Source organism: Geospiza fortis, unplaced genomic scaffold (assembly GCF_000277835.1).
Source record: "Geospiza fortis unplaced genomic scaffold, GeoFor_1.0 scaffold546, whole genome shotgun sequence".
NCBI classification, from domain to species: domain Eukaryota; kingdom Metazoa; phylum Chordata; class Aves; order Passeriformes; family Thraupidae; genus Geospiza; species Geospiza fortis.
Window position 1 is genome coordinate 148,003 of NW_005054612.1, and position 14,268 is coordinate 162,270.

At 54.3% G+C, this 14,268-nt stretch overlaps 1 protein-coding gene across 1 annotated transcript in view; it reads left to right on the forward strand.

The window, feature by feature from the left end:
- Nucleotides 1-14,268, forward strand: part of RNF213 (ring finger protein 213) — a 42,682-nt gene that overhangs the window by 21,327 nt on the left and 7,087 nt on the right. The window contains exons 27-50 of the mRNA XM_031064662.1: nucleotides 377-513; nucleotides 812-907; nucleotides 1,329-1,447; nucleotides 1,946-2,068; nucleotides 2,667-2,749; nucleotides 3,469-3,616; nucleotides 3,913-4,048; nucleotides 4,450-4,638; nucleotides 4,948-5,087; nucleotides 5,504-5,658; nucleotides 6,007-6,219; nucleotides 6,574-6,755; nucleotides 7,435-7,555; nucleotides 7,661-7,761; nucleotides 7,992-8,174; nucleotides 8,516-8,679; nucleotides 8,773-8,875; nucleotides 9,515-9,629; nucleotides 10,474-10,684; nucleotides 11,482-11,672; nucleotides 12,267-12,395; nucleotides 12,578-12,682; nucleotides 12,944-13,186; nucleotides 13,867-13,948. Coding sequence (XP_030920522.1) covers nucleotides 377-513; nucleotides 812-907; nucleotides 1,329-1,447; nucleotides 1,946-2,068; nucleotides 2,667-2,749; nucleotides 3,469-3,616; nucleotides 3,913-4,048; nucleotides 4,450-4,638; nucleotides 4,948-5,087; nucleotides 5,504-5,658; nucleotides 6,007-6,219; nucleotides 6,574-6,755; nucleotides 7,435-7,555; nucleotides 7,661-7,761; nucleotides 7,992-8,174; nucleotides 8,516-8,679; nucleotides 8,773-8,875; nucleotides 9,515-9,629; nucleotides 10,474-10,684; nucleotides 11,482-11,672; nucleotides 12,267-12,395; nucleotides 12,578-12,682; nucleotides 12,944-13,186; nucleotides 13,867-13,948 — 3,469 coding nt within the window. The remainder of the gene's footprint in view (nucleotides 1-376; nucleotides 514-811; nucleotides 908-1,328; nucleotides 1,448-1,945; nucleotides 2,069-2,666; nucleotides 2,750-3,468; nucleotides 3,617-3,912; nucleotides 4,049-4,449; nucleotides 4,639-4,947; nucleotides 5,088-5,503; nucleotides 5,659-6,006; nucleotides 6,220-6,573; nucleotides 6,756-7,434; nucleotides 7,556-7,660; nucleotides 7,762-7,991; nucleotides 8,175-8,515; nucleotides 8,680-8,772; nucleotides 8,876-9,514; nucleotides 9,630-10,473; nucleotides 10,685-11,481; nucleotides 11,673-12,266; nucleotides 12,396-12,577; nucleotides 12,683-12,943; nucleotides 13,187-13,866; nucleotides 13,949-14,268) is intronic.

A 14,268-nucleotide genomic window follows, 5' to 3' on the forward strand; every position in this document is an offset into this window, starting at 1 on the left:
CACGGAGGTGGGGCGGGGGCGCTGCCAGCCCTCCTGGGGCATTGCCAGCCCTCCCAGCCCCTCTCAGCTCCGTGTGCCAGGGCTGCAGCGTGGCACTGCCTGTGTGCGCTGCAGTGCTGGGTGTGCAGCGCTAGCGGCAAATAAATGCTGATTTTGGGGTGCAGTGCAGCTCTGCAGCAGGCTGGGGGGCAGTGCAGTGCAGCTCTGCAGCAGGCTGGGGAGCAGTACAGCTCTGCAGCAGGCTGGGGAGCAGTACGGCTCTGCAGCAAGCTGGGGAGCAGTACAGCTCTGCAGCAGGCCAGGCTGTGGTGCAGCTCTGCAGCAGCCTTGCAGCCCTGCAAGCACAGGTGCTGCATCACTGCCCCTTTCTCCCCAGGTCACCACCTTCTCCCGGCTGCTCACCAGTGCTGACGTTGCCTGCCTGGAGAAGGAGGTGCAGGGCAAGGCCCAGAGGCCCCAGCTGCTGTTCCTGCAGCAGTTTGACACCGAGTTCTCCTTCCTGAGGGGCATCCGGTGAGTCCGGGCCAGGGTTTCCCTGCAGTGGGCTGGCAGCTGTGTGCAGGGTGTGTGGGCAGAGCATTCAGAGCAGCTCATATGGAGAAGGGAGGCTGTGCTGGCAGGGAGCTGGCTCTGCCCAAATATCTGCTGACAAGGGACAGATCTTGTCAGCTCGATCACATGAGATGGGGTTTGGTGGTTTTCTCTCTCCCCCTGCAGCAGCCAAAGCTAATGTGGAGTGACTGGCTCCGTGGTCTTTAATGTTTGATCTTTATACTCTGTGACTTCTGTTAAATCTCTTTTCACTCTTCAGGGATTTCCTGGATTCCACTACAGGAAATAAAGTCCTCATTATTCAGACAGACTTTGAAGATGGCTCTCAGAATGCCCAGCTCATTGCCTCAGCCAAGTGAGTGGGTGTGGAGTGCTTCAGTTCTGCCTGGCCACTCCTCCCTCCCTGTGTTTGGTTATTTGTGTTTGGTGCTGTTTGGGGATCTCACACTCAGCAATCTGCAATCCTTTATTCTGTAGCAGAATGGATCCAAATGCACTGATTGTATTTCAAATAATCCATAACTCAAGTCAGAGTAAGCTAAACTGGGTGAAATGAGCAGATAATCCCCTTTGAAGTGTGAATTCTGGCCACTGGCTGCAGAATTCCGAAGGGCTGAGGGTCACGGGATCATTCAGGGCACAGCTGGAGGTGGCAGCTCAGCACCACAGCTGGGAGGAAGGAGTGGGAGTCACCTGTGTGTGTTCTGGGACAGGACATGTGTCCATGGGCCTCTGTGTGCCCTTGCTGTGCCACCAGCATTTCCTCTTTGCTGCAGGTACACCGTTGTCAATGAGATCAACAAGGTGGTCCTGGGGGAGGTCTCTGTCTTTGTTTACTTTATCATGAAGCTCTCCCGGCTGAAAGGAGGCACCTCCTACGTGGGATTCCATGGAGGTGGGTGTGCCCATCTGTCCCTTCAGGCAATCATTTCTCTTGCTCACTGCTCCTGTAAATGCTGAGAAGCTGGACTCGGTGTGTCCTGTGGGTTGTCAGAGCTGCTTCCCTGTCCCACAGGGCTGCCCAGGGGAGCAGTACCTGGCTGGGAGCACCTTGCCCTGCCTGCTGACAGACAGGTCCCCTCTGCAGTCATGGAGAGCAGCACACAGCCACGAGGGTAACTCTGTGGGTGTGCTGTCCTCCAGGGGCTCTGGAGCAGGAGCTGATGTGTCCAGCAAGGTTCCTCTGGGTCTGGGGGCTTCTGAGAGCCTCAGAACCTTGGAACTGTCAGGCAGGGATATGTGCAGCAGCAGGTTCTGAGGGCATTGTGCTCTCCCCTCTTACAGCAAGAGGTGAGAGTGACCTCTGAAGTAACCCCAGGGGCTGGCAGGTAATTCTGGGGGAGCTGCTCTGGAAGAACAAGGCTGGGAGTGATTCCTTGTTCTGTGCCTGCAGGGCTGTGGCAGTCGGTGCACATCGATGACCTCCGCAGGTCCAAGGACATGATCTCTGACCTGACAGCCCTGCAGAACCTCACCATCAGCCAGGTGTTCTCTCAGGATCCAGCTGCAGCCAGAGGTGAGCTGTGTGCAGGGGAAAGGGGGAGCTGTGGCCCCACACTTGGTACTGCAGGAGCTGATGCCTGGCACAGCGTGTGTGATGACTTTCCCTGCTCAGCACCTGGCTTTGGGGGGGTCACCACATGGCTCCTAACTTGTATTTAATTCATTACTGCAGCCTTAGGTCATCAAGCAAGTTAATTTGGTATTTTTCCCTTTTCTTTTTGACACAACTGTGGCATTTGCACTGCTCAGCAGCCTGAGTGCTCTGTCCCAGCACAGGAGGCAGCAGATGCTGCATGGCAGAGACTGACAAGGATCTTTCTTTCCTCTCAGCTTTTTCTTACTCTCTTTGCTTTCACCACACTGCCTGACAGGAGTCAGGGAGAGCTCAAGGCATTAGCTCAGTGTCACATTTCTTCCAGCTCTTGCTGCATGAGGCCTGACAGCCCGAGCAGCTGTGGCTGTGTTTGAGAGGTGAATCTCAGCTACTCATGCAGTGCTAATGGCTCTCTGACAGATGTTCTGCTGTTCTGGGATGCAGCTGCTAAAATAAACTCTGGTCTGACTGATGCAGGAGTGCACTGCTGCTTTCTAATGAACATTCTCCACCTTAGCTGCAGCTCTGCCTGCCAGTGGAGAAGCACAGCAGGAGGAGGTGGAGGCTGGGACACCAGTGCCAGGAGCAGAGCACCAGGAGGTCAGTTCAGAATACATTTGTTGCCTCTCAGCTGTCACTGTGGCTCTCTGCTCTGTCACCCATGGGTGCAGCCCACCTTTTGTGTCCCCTTCACCTGAAAGCAATCAGCAATATTTGCATCATGAATGTTACTGATCAGACACAAGTTCCTCCTCCCCACTGCCCAGTCAAAATCAGCATCACTGAAGAAATAAGGACTCTGAAATGCCTTAGTCATTTAATTCTTCTGATTTTTAGACATCAGCTGTAATTTTCTGTTGCCTTTCTTCCCCTGGGGGTGGGAGCTGTGGTCCTGAGCCTCACTCCAGCTGTGTGCTCTGAGCTGGAGCTGGCTGAGGGCTTGGCTGTGCTGCAGCCACATTCACACTGCCTCGTGTGCCCCGGCAGCCTCAGCTGGACATGGCCAGCACCAGGGACATGGAGCATTTCCCAGGAAGGGCACATTTTCCCTGGTCACATCGATTGTTTCCATTTCTTTCCTCAAACTGCTGAATCTTTCCCCTGTAGGAATCCCAACTCAGCACAAATGCTGTGTCACAGGCCAGTTTGGAAGGGCCACAGAAGCTGCATCATGTTCCTGGCAGCCAAGAGCTGAGAATGGGAGCTGGGACCAGGCATGGCAGGCAGCAGGCCCTTTGGGGCAGCCTGGGAACCTTTCAGGGGAGTGTGCTGGGGCCAGGAGGGTCGCTCCAGGGGAATGACCCTGTTTCCCTGGGCAGGGTGAGATCCTGGACACCACGGTGCTGCTGAGGACCTGTGTGCAGAGTGCTGTGGGCATGCTGAGGGACCAGAACGAGGACCTGAGCCGCAGCAGGAGGAGGATTGAGATTCTGCTTGGCCTCTTCTCCAAAGAGGATGAGCTGAAAGGTGTGTGCTGCAGGGAGTCCCTGGGCATCTGGGGACCACCAAAACAGCTCACTGGGGATGCAGAGGTCCTTGCTGTGGTGCAGGCAAGGGGGCTCTCCCAAGAATGTGTCTGCTGCAGTGTGTGGGTGGGTGTAAGGCTTTTCTGCTGTTTAAGTGGTGGCTCTTTCTCTCACTCTGCTGGCTGGTTTTTTCCCCACTTGGCCAATTATTGGAACAGTTGTCAAATGCTGTGCTTGGTGGGATATTTGTGTCCAAGCTAATAGAAGAGAAAACACCAGTTCCCTGTTGTTTTGTAGCCTCTTTCCTGAAGATCACCAAGGCTCGTCTCTCCAGCCTGTTGAAGAAGCAAGAAGAAAATTCCCTTCACCCAAAAAACTGGGTGCTTCGGGAGGCCTCCAACCTCAGTGCTCTGCAGGAGGCAGGTACCTTCAGGTGAGCGCTGCCTTGTCACCTGCAGCCTCCCAGGAAGGGTCTGCAAGTGGCACCCGTGCAGCAGAGACAGCAGCTTTGTGTAATTGGTGTGAACATTTGCAGTGTCAGTCTCCAGGCTGTGCTGGAAACTCTCTGAAGGCAATTTTAGCCTCTCCTGGGGAAGGGGGAGTTAGAGCTGAAGGGGCTGTGCTGGGACAGGGATGCACAAGTGCTTGAGTAGGATTACAGGTGAGCCAGGAGTGAGAAGTGCAGGGTTTTTGTTGGTTGTATTCTTTCCCATAAAGGCAGCATTAGGATTCTGTCACATGCAAATGTCAGCAGTTATTCGGGACAGGCACCCCCTGTTTTGCTGATGGTGTTGCTCACATTCCCTCTGGATTTCTCCATCTCTCTCCCCCAAGGCACACCCTGTGGAAACGAGTGCAGAAGGTGGTCACTCCCTTCCTGGCTCTCCTGATTGCTGTCATGGACAGGAATGGCAATCTGGAGCTGCTGGCCAGGCCAGGAGCCAAGTGGGTGACAAAGCTGTGGATGTTCATCTTCAGTGACTCCAAATTCCTGAGTGTCCCTCCCGGGGTGGGGAAGAACAGGTGAGCCTGGGGAGCAGCAGGAGGGCTGGGCTGGGCTGGGCTGGGCTGGCCATGGCTGGCAGCACCAGGAGCAGCCCAGCACTGCCTCTGACCCCCCAAAGCAGAGGGGTATTGTTTATTGGCTGCCCCTGATGGCAGCAGGGCACTGCTCACAGTTCAGCCTGTTCTCCTCAGAGTCCTGCAGTTCTCTCCCCTTCTCTGTCCCCTCCCTCCTAGGGCTCAGTTGCTTTCTGCAGTCTCTGCCTCTGTTGTTTGCACTGAGCTTCCCAGACAACAGCCCAGTGCATTAATGACCTTTTAACCCCCCAGCCCTCAGCCAGAGATAATCCTGGTGCAGAACAACATGATGGTATCTGCTGATGCTGGGAATGAGATGCCCTTCAGCTGGAGGATAAAGGAATACCTGGAAGAGATGTGGCTGGAGGCTCAGTACATCCAAAACACTGAAGGTGAGAGCCTGGCTTCAGCATCTCCATCCACTGCCCTCTGAGCTCTGGTTTGTCACTGCTGTGCCCCCCCTGTCACTGGAGTCACCTTCAGTTTCTCTGTGCTCCTGTGAGCCAGCAGAGTTCTGTGCAGGCAGCTTTTCTTTGTGCTTCTCACCATCCATCTTTCTCACCTGTTCTGTGCCCTTGCATTCAAAGTGCTGTGGAGCAGCCAGGAGTTAATGACAAGGTGAGATTCCAGAAATACAACACGGTGCTGGGCTGACAAGGCCTGGCCTGAGTCCCTCCTCAGTGCCCTGGATGAGGGGAGTGCTGGATGCATCAGTGATTAATGAGGTGTCAGTGTCTCTAGGATAGATGCTGTGTCAAAGCCAGCTTCCTCCTAACATCCAGCTTTTCTCTGCATCCTCATTTTCCAGGCCATGCTGAGAAGTTTGTGGAATACTTCCAGAAAACTGCCCTGGGAAAATTCATCTCTTCTCTGACTGAGGGAGAAAGGCAGATGCTCTTCGAGTGCTACATCACAGACTTTATTGTCTTGACCATCGGTGTGTCCTCCCAGGAGGAGCTGCAGGTCAGGGGCTGGAAATGCTTCAGATGGGGAGGAGAGCGTGATGCCTGTGAATGTGTCCTCCTGAATCAGTCCTTTGAATGTGTCCTCCTGAATCAGTCCTGTGAATGTGTCCTCCTGAATCAGTCCTGCCTTGGGGAATCTCCTCTGGGACAGCCCAGCAGCAAGGGAACCCCAGAGCAGACACTGGGGTCACTCAGAAAGGCAGAACCTGCATAAACTGACACATTTAAGGCTGTCTTTGTAGGGAAGTGATTCTCATCTTTCAGAGAATTGTGCCAGGCTTTCCAGTACAAAATGAATTATGAAAGCACTTTCTCACCTTTGGTTCTGCGTGTCCCACCCCTGCAGTGCCTGCGAGTGGCGTTCCTGTCCTGCGTGGAGGAGTGGATGGCAGAGTCCCCCTGGAGAAAGGAGCTGGTGCCCTCCCTGCCCTGGGCCCACCTGGCACACAACCAGTTCAAGAGCCGCCTGCAGAACTTCTCCAGGATCCTGGCTGTGTACCCCCGTGTGACTGGCTACCTCCTGGGCCAGCAAGGATACAGAATTCCCCGCTCTGAGATGGTACAGTCACTGCCTCAGGCCTGGCAGGCAGCTCTGTCTGCACTGCTCTTCAGTCTCCTTTGGGTTTCAGCCACAGCACAGGGGGAAGCACAGGCTGGGGCTCCTCAGAATTGGGAATGATCTGCTGTGTTCTTACTGCTACAAGCAGGTTTTAAAATAGTTTGGCTTGCTTTTGCATGAGTTAATAGGACATGCTAACGAGCCAAGCCACAAACATGAGAATTGCAGAGTTTAAGATAATCAAGGAGAACATTATTCAGTAGAGCACGTGCTGTAGCAAACCAGACAGAGCCCAGGGTCCATAAGTAATTCTGAAATGCTGCTGTTGTTACCCCTGGCCCTGTGTGTGTGCAGGTTCTGGACATGCTGGCTGCCATGGTGTGTGCTGAGGAGCTGGAGAAGCTGGTGCAGACAGCCCCCCCTGAGCTCTGGCTGCAGAGGGTGAAGAACCTCCACATGCCCATTGAATTCCTGTGCAAAGAGGAGGGTGCCCAGCGCAGGGGCAGCCACTGCCACCAGCTGCTCAGGGAGCTCAGGTGGGTACCCAGCTCTGCTCACAGCCCTGCTCTTTGCCTGGAGGTGCTCTGGGCATTGGAGCAGCCTGAAGCTGTTCTGGTGCTGCTTTTCTCAGGCTTTGCAAACCTTTCCAGGTTCCTGCTGGGCTCAATTGCATACCAAGCAGCAAGAACCACATTTTATTTTCCCCTCGTCTCCTGCAGATTTTCTCTCTAAATTTGGCAGTATCATGTGGTGCATTCCATCTGGGTTCAGGGGTTATTTAAAACTCTCCTCAGGTTCCTGTTAACCAGCAGTGTCTCCCCACTTCATCCTCTGTGCATAAGGACTCAAGAGATGGGGAATTTCACTGCATTTTGTCCTTTGGAAGGGAGCCCAGAGCACTACCCCAGTTTCTCACAGTCCTCATTTAGTTTATTTGAAGTGAAGAAAGTGCAGCTAATTGTGATTGGTATTTTAGAAATTGAGATAGAAGTTAGAGGTGTGAGAAGGTGTGTGCAGTGCTGCTGGTCCTGCTGCAGTGCTGCCTCCAGGCCAGGCCCTTGAGCCCCCTGGGTGAAGTGCTGGAATGTTCTGTCCTTGACAAAAACCCCTCAGGAAAGCCAAAGTGCAGAGCCGGTGAGAAGTGCAGGGCAGCAGGAGCAGCAGTGAGCCCCTGGTTGCTGCTCCTGCTCAGGTGCCAGCCTGCTGTCCCCCCAGGGCCTGCTGGAGCCGTGTGTTTGCCATGGCACTCTTTGTGGAACACGTCCTGCTGGGCATCCGCGCCCTCATGCCCGAATTCGAGGGCTTGGTGAGAAAATACACCTTGCTTCTTGCCAAGGTGAGCAAAGCTGCCATTTCACCTCTTCCCTCTTCTGCTGATCGTGGGAATGCTGCTCTCAGGTGTTGCAGCTCAGTCACTGGGCCTTGTCCTTTCCCTCTGCAGTGTTTCCAGCACGATTCAGACATGAAGTCCCATCCAACCTTTGTTGCAGTGCTGACAGTGCTGTGCCGGTGCAAGGACGAGGTCAGCAGCAGGCTCTGCAGGTACTGGCGCTGGGGCAGGCTGCAGGGGCCAGCAGGCACATTGCCAGCACACTTGTGGCAGTGCTGCATGGGTGCAGTGAAAGCCAAGGGAAGAGCAATGACCCTGCTTGGCTCTGCACCCTGAGCTGAGCAGTGAGCCAGCTCTTGGTCTAGCTGCAGCTGAACATGTTCAAGGCTTTTGGGGAGGCAGGATGGCAGCAGCTGTGCTCATTGCTGTTTCTGGATTCCAGGCATGGTCTGGAGCCGTGTCCCATCTGCCTGGGAGAGCCAAAGGACCCCGTCTGCCTGCCCTGCAACCACGTGTTCTGCCACAAGTGCATCAGCCAGTGGCTGGTGCCAGCACAGATGTACTGTCCCTGCTGCAGGGCTGCTGTGGAGGAGGAGGTGGAGCTAACTGTCTCTGAGGAGCTCAGGTACTCCAGCCACCCTCTCCAAGGTGGGAGCATTCAGGGGGGAGGCTTTGTGAGGAAATTCTCAACTCTGAGATGGTCATCATGAACAGAGTGGGGGGTGAACTCTGCTTCATCCCTCTGCAACTGAACAGGCCCTGTCTGTTCTGTTGTTTATAAAAAGGGGAAAGCTGCCTTGGCCTCTGTAAAAACATGCAAATCATAGAATGGTTTGGGTTGGAAGGGACCTCAGGGATCATCTCATTGGGAAGGTTGGAAAGTGTCTCCCTTGGGTGACTTTTGCCTGTGTGTGCTGGATTCCTCTGTGGTTTGAGGGGTTCTGTGTTTGCTTTTGCCCCTCCCAGAGCTGCCATAGCAAAGAAGGCCCTGTTCCGCCAGAGGTGCAACAATTTCTTCATTGACATGGTCACCACCATGTGCTTCAAGGACAACGAGCCCCCTGAGCCAGAGGTGATCCAGAGGCTCCTGAACCTGCTCTTTGTTCACAGAAGCCTCGTGAAAGGCCCAGGTGAGCTCCCTTCACCCTCACACTGTCTTATGGAGCTGGATCTGTCCCCACCTTCTCTCACCTGCCAGACCTGTCCTTCCCTTGTCTCCACAGATCACCCAGCTGTCTACACAAAATTCCTGTCCCCATTTAATGATGAGGTGGATGAGACTCCCATCATCCGCTCTGTGATGCTGAAGCTACTCCTGAAGTACAGGTGGGCACAATCAGCTGAGGGAGGTTAGGCCAGGCCAGGTTCAGCTCTGTTCCTCATCAAACCCATCCCATTGTTCTCCTCGCCTCCCTGAGTTTCATTGAATCTCACATTCACCACAAAATCTCACAGTCTTTGCATTAGTCATGCAGCTTGGCTGGCTTGTGGTGCAGTGTGAGCAGCCTGTGCAAGGTTTACCTGGCTGTCCCTCACTAACCCTCTGCTGAGGGTGGATGCCTGGTTCTGCAAGGTGGCTGAGTAGCTGCTCTGATCTAGGTCAGCAAAGCAAAACTCCTCATTCATGGAGATTTAATCAGGATTTTAACTGATCTTGTGTCTGCTGCACAGAACCCCCATTCCCACAGCCCTCCCAGCCTCCCCTTGCAGGCAGGGCACAAAGCCCCTTCTCAGGTGTGACCACCCCTGAACCAGGTGCCTTTTGTCCTGAAGTGCTCACTGAGCTCTGCTGATGACCAAAGCCCGGCTCATTGCCAAATGTCACTGCAGAAAACGGCACAAGGGCTTCTCCATCTTGCAGCTGGATCCAGAGTGACCCCAGCTGTCACCCAGCCAGCTCTGGGAGCTGTGTTCAGAGCAGGGGCAGTCCTGGCAGCTGTGTCAGGGTCTCTCTCTCTCCTGTAGCTTCAATGAAGTCAAAGATGATGTGCAGCGTTACCTGTCCCAGGTGGAGCACAACGAGCTCCTAGAGAAAAATGACAAAAAAGAGCTCTACCTGCTTTTTGTCAACTGCTTGGAGGTAAGAGCTGGGCCAGGAAACTGTTGTAATTTCATGAGTAAAAAAAGTCAAGAACAGAAATTCTTCTGCAGTTCTAGGCGTGTTTCTTGTGTATGTAACTATTTTTCCAACTAGAAAGCCCAGAAGGAGTTGATACCAAGTCACCTGGGCAGAACTTGCTCTCAGGAATGAGCCTTGCTTTTCAAGGAAAGGCTTGTGTGGCTTTGCAGTGTTACATAAATTCTTTCCCTTGGACAAGAGTCTGGGTGTTAAACCTCAACCTCCAGCACGGGAGTGCAGCAAGCAGGGCCTTGCTCATGGCAGCAGCCCAGTGCTGAACTGCCTTCTTGTCTCCACAGACCCTTAAATCACTGTGCAGAACTTAAATCATTATCCCTTTTGGATTGTTCCCTTTCCTCCCCTTGCATAATTCAGGGCTTTGGACAACTTGAAACAAATGTCACAGCAAGGGGGAGAGGTTTTGTTACTTATAGGGTTTTTTTAATTGACTTTGTAGTTAAAATCACCTCACCCTTTGTGTTCTTGCTAAGGGACAGACAGGTAGAGCTTGGCATCATGGAACATGGAATGTGTGTTATTCACAGCCTGCTCATGGCTCTTGCTCAGCTCCAAGCATGGGGAGTGTGGGACAGCTGGGGCACATCCTAGAAATGGTGTTTGGCAGATGTTTAGGATGAAGGAGCAATGGCAGTGGGGTTGGAGGGTGCAGGGATGGTTTGGAGGGTGCAGGGATGATTTGCTGTGCTCGTGGCACCCCCAGGTTGGGTAGGTGGGTGCCATGGGGACACAGGGGTGGCTGGGTGAGGTGCCTCTGCCACTCACCAGTGTTCTGCCCTCTCTCTAGGATTCCATGTGTGAGAAGTCAGAGGACAGCCTGGGATGTGGGCATGGGAACAGTGTGCCTGAGGCCAGAGCCTTCCCAGAGCACTACCTGCCAGGCAGCAGCAGAGGGGCTCCCCAGGAAGCCTCTGTGGAGTACCTGCAGGCCGTGGCCGAGGTGCGCCTGTGCCTGGGCAGGGCTGCAGAGCTCATCTTCCACCTGCAGCAGCACACACGTGAGTCTGCTTGCTCTGCTGGAAATGCTGCCTGCAGGGCAGCTGGGCTGGACACAGGCATGCCCTGTGCCCTGCTAGGACCTGTTCTGGTGGGACACAGGCAGTGCCCTGTGCCCTGCTAGGACCTGTTCTGGTGGGACACAGGCAGTGCCCTGTGCCCTGCTAGGACCTGTTCTGGTGGGACACAGGCAGTGCCCTGTGCCCTGCTAGTAGGACCTGTTCTGGTGGGACACAGGCATGCCCTGTGCCCTGCTAGTAGGACCTGTTCTGGTGCATGGCCAAGAAGGAGAGCAGCAATTCCCTTTTTCCTTGGGGGTGTCAGTCATGCCTGTGCCCTGTACCTGGTGTTACAAGTGCTCTGTAACTGGTAGCAAGGCTGTGCTGGTGACCCCAGTGTAGTTACTGCGGAAGGAGATTTATTTTATCCTCCTGATGCTAACAGTGAGATTTATTTAGAGCCCACTAAATTGAACTTTAAAGCATAAATGCTGCTTGAGCCCCAGGACTGCTGTAAGGGTTATTGTTTTATATGAATGAGAGCTCTGCACAGCTAGAAGGGATTAAGAGTTTATATTGACGAGTTTATACCTTCCCTGTCAAAGAAATGAATCATTGTCTGAAATCTGGCTGAGGAAGTGCTCCAGACAACACCTGAGGAAGGGAGAACTCTGAAGTTCTTCTGTTTAATAACACAGTACTAATAAAGGGACTTGGTGCTACAGCTGGGGCAGACAGAAAAGTTTTACAGGATGAGATGTGCTTTTGCCTCGTTTTTTAACCTCTTTTTTCCCCTCCAGAGCCAGAGCAGATGAGGGACGAGCAGCGTTACCTGGAGAGTGTGGAGAAGTTCTGCAGCCGTGCCAGGAATGACTGGCACCGTGTGTACCTGGTCAGGAGGATTGCCAGCCAGCACGGCATGGAGTTTGCTCAGAAGCTGGTCACAGAGCCACGCTTCAGCTGGGTGTTCCCAGCAGAAATTCTGCAGCAGGTAGACAAGAGACATCTCCTGGTGATGGTTCTGGTCTCCTCTTTGCCTTCACTTTGTGCTGCTTGGGGTGTTCCTGCTGTTGTGTGGCTCTTGGGGTTGGGCCAGAGTGGCAGTGGCTGGGAGGTGGCTTGTCCTGGTTCTTGGGTGAGTGGAGTCTGTCCTGGCAGCACCATGGCTGCTGCTGCTGCTGCTCTGGGGAGCCTGAAATGCCCCAGGGTGTCACTGTAGGACATGAAATAACACAACGTGCACACGCTGCTGCTCTCAAGGTGGAAAAGAGAAGTTTATTTTCTGACTCCAACATTTATAGATTTCCAAAAGTGACAGTGGGTTGGAGGGTGAAAGTGCCACCTCTCCAATGACACTGGATAAACTAAAAGTCCATCAAATTTCTCCTCTTCCATTAAAGAATGCAAAAAAAAAAGTTATTTACAGAAAGTGTGTGAGAAAGTTCATCACAAGAATGTCAACATCAGAAGGCTCAGAAAATCTTTAAAAATCAAGACAACACCAAGGCTTGGGAGGAAGGGGGGATTGTGCCCCCTGCAGCTGGGTGGCTGTCCCCAGAGCTGTGCATGGCTGTTCTCTTGGCAGGTGCAGCACAGCCAGTCCCACCACATCGACCGGTACCTGGTGTGGGGGGAGGGCTACCGGGCCGTGCGCGACGCCGTGGGACGAGCCATGATGGAGGGCACGGCCCAGGGGCTGCTCGAGGCCCAGGAGGTACAGCCCAGTGCTCCCCCAGACCCCTGCATGGCCCCAGCTCTGCTGTGTCCCCGTGGGCAGTGTCTGTTCCCAGCACCTGAGGTCACTGGGGCTTGTGCTCAAGCAGGTTTTCTTTACTTTCCCACTGTAGCTGGGGCAGCTCTGGCCTGTTCCCAGCCACATCCTTGCTTCTTCCCCAGGCCTCCAGCAGCCCCCCAGCTCTGGAATCTGCCCACTTGCTCCTGGCCATCTTCCGAGAGGTCACTGCCCTGTACGGGCATCCAAGCCTTCATCCCAGGCAGCAGGTAGGACATCCCCAGGCAGCAGGTAGGACACTCCCCTTTGGCAGCTTGTGACAAACCTGTTTGTGGGTAAGGAGGAAGGGGATCTGAATCAGTGGTGGAGGAGCTTTGGTTCTGTGCCCCAGCCAGAGTGATGGCCCAAGTTGAGCAGGCTGGGGAGGTTCTGGGAGCAGGGTAACCCAGTGTGGGAAGCAGCTGCCAGCGCTCTTTGTTTGGGTGGGGAGTATCCTGATGGCTTTAGCTCTTTCCAATCTGTGCTTTCAGCAAACGGAGGCAATGATTGAGTTCATCCAGAGCTGCCAGGTGCTGAATTCCCCTGAGCTGCAGCACCTTGCAGTTGCCCTGGTGAGGAACACCCTGCCTGGGCTGGCCGTGGAGCCGCGGGGCCGCAGCCAGCAGGGAGCCCTGGTGGAGATGGCTGTGCACGTGGCTGCTCTGCTGCACTGTGGGCACAGCCCGGTCCTGCAGCCCCTCAGGAACCTGGCCTTCCAGCCTCACAGCATGCAGGTGAGGGCACGGAGCTCACCCCTGGTTCTTGCCTGTGTCTGCTGGATCCTCTTTCTCAACAGCAATGCTCCAGCTCAGTCTGAGCTGTGAAACACTGGGGGGATTATTGCAGTGCTGTTGGGGTTAATTAGCACAGCACCAAGCTCTGGCATCTTTTCAAGGCACCTCTCCATCCTGAGCAGGATGAAGCAAATACCTTTGCTGATATTTGGGTGAGCGAGGCTGAGGGCAGCTGGCAGCTCCCCCTGTGCTGACCTGCCTGCTCAGAGAGCTCTGGCTGAGAGCAGCTCCCCCTGTGCTGACCTGCCTGCTCAGAGAGCTCTGGCTCCTGGGGCAGGGGCAGGGAGCTGCTGCTCTGCTGCTCCTGGCTGCCCAAGGGGTGAGGGAACACGCTGGTACACACCAGGGTGCATCAGCAATGCACTGCAGGATGGCTGGAGGGTGCAAGTGTAAGTCTTAATAATGCTGACAGTCCTAAGAGGGGATTTTAACAATACTGACAGTTCTAAGAGGAGATTTTCAAAGGTGAATTTGAAAATCCACATCTGCATCACCTGCCTGACCTGTGCTCTCAGATGTCTCTTGTTCTCCAGTGGGAACAGAGACCCAGTGAGTGGCTGCTGCAGGACAGAGCTGATTCCCAGATCCTTCTGTGACTGTTTTCCCCTTTCCCTCCCCAGCACTCCTTTCTGCCCACCATGCCCGAGGACATGATGGCTCAGGCGAGGACCTGGAAGGACATGGAGGGTCTGCACTGGTATGGTGAGTGCTGCTGGCTGCCTGGGGAAGGAATTCCTTGAGTTTGGAGAGTGAAACTGTTCCAAGTGTGAGGACAAACACACTCCTCAGCACGAGTTATCCATGATAAATCCAGATTTGTAGATGGTTTGTGTGGGTGATGCACCAAAGGACATGCAGTGCTGTTTAGTCTTCAGCCTGCAGCTGTTCACAGAGCATGAGGGGGCACAAAGACAACACAAAGAGGGTGTGAGAGGAGAACTCTGCCACCTTTCTGGCCAGCTTTGTCTCTGCTTCCCCCAGCTGGACCTTCCTGCTGCAGGGAAGGGGGGGTGGGAGCATTC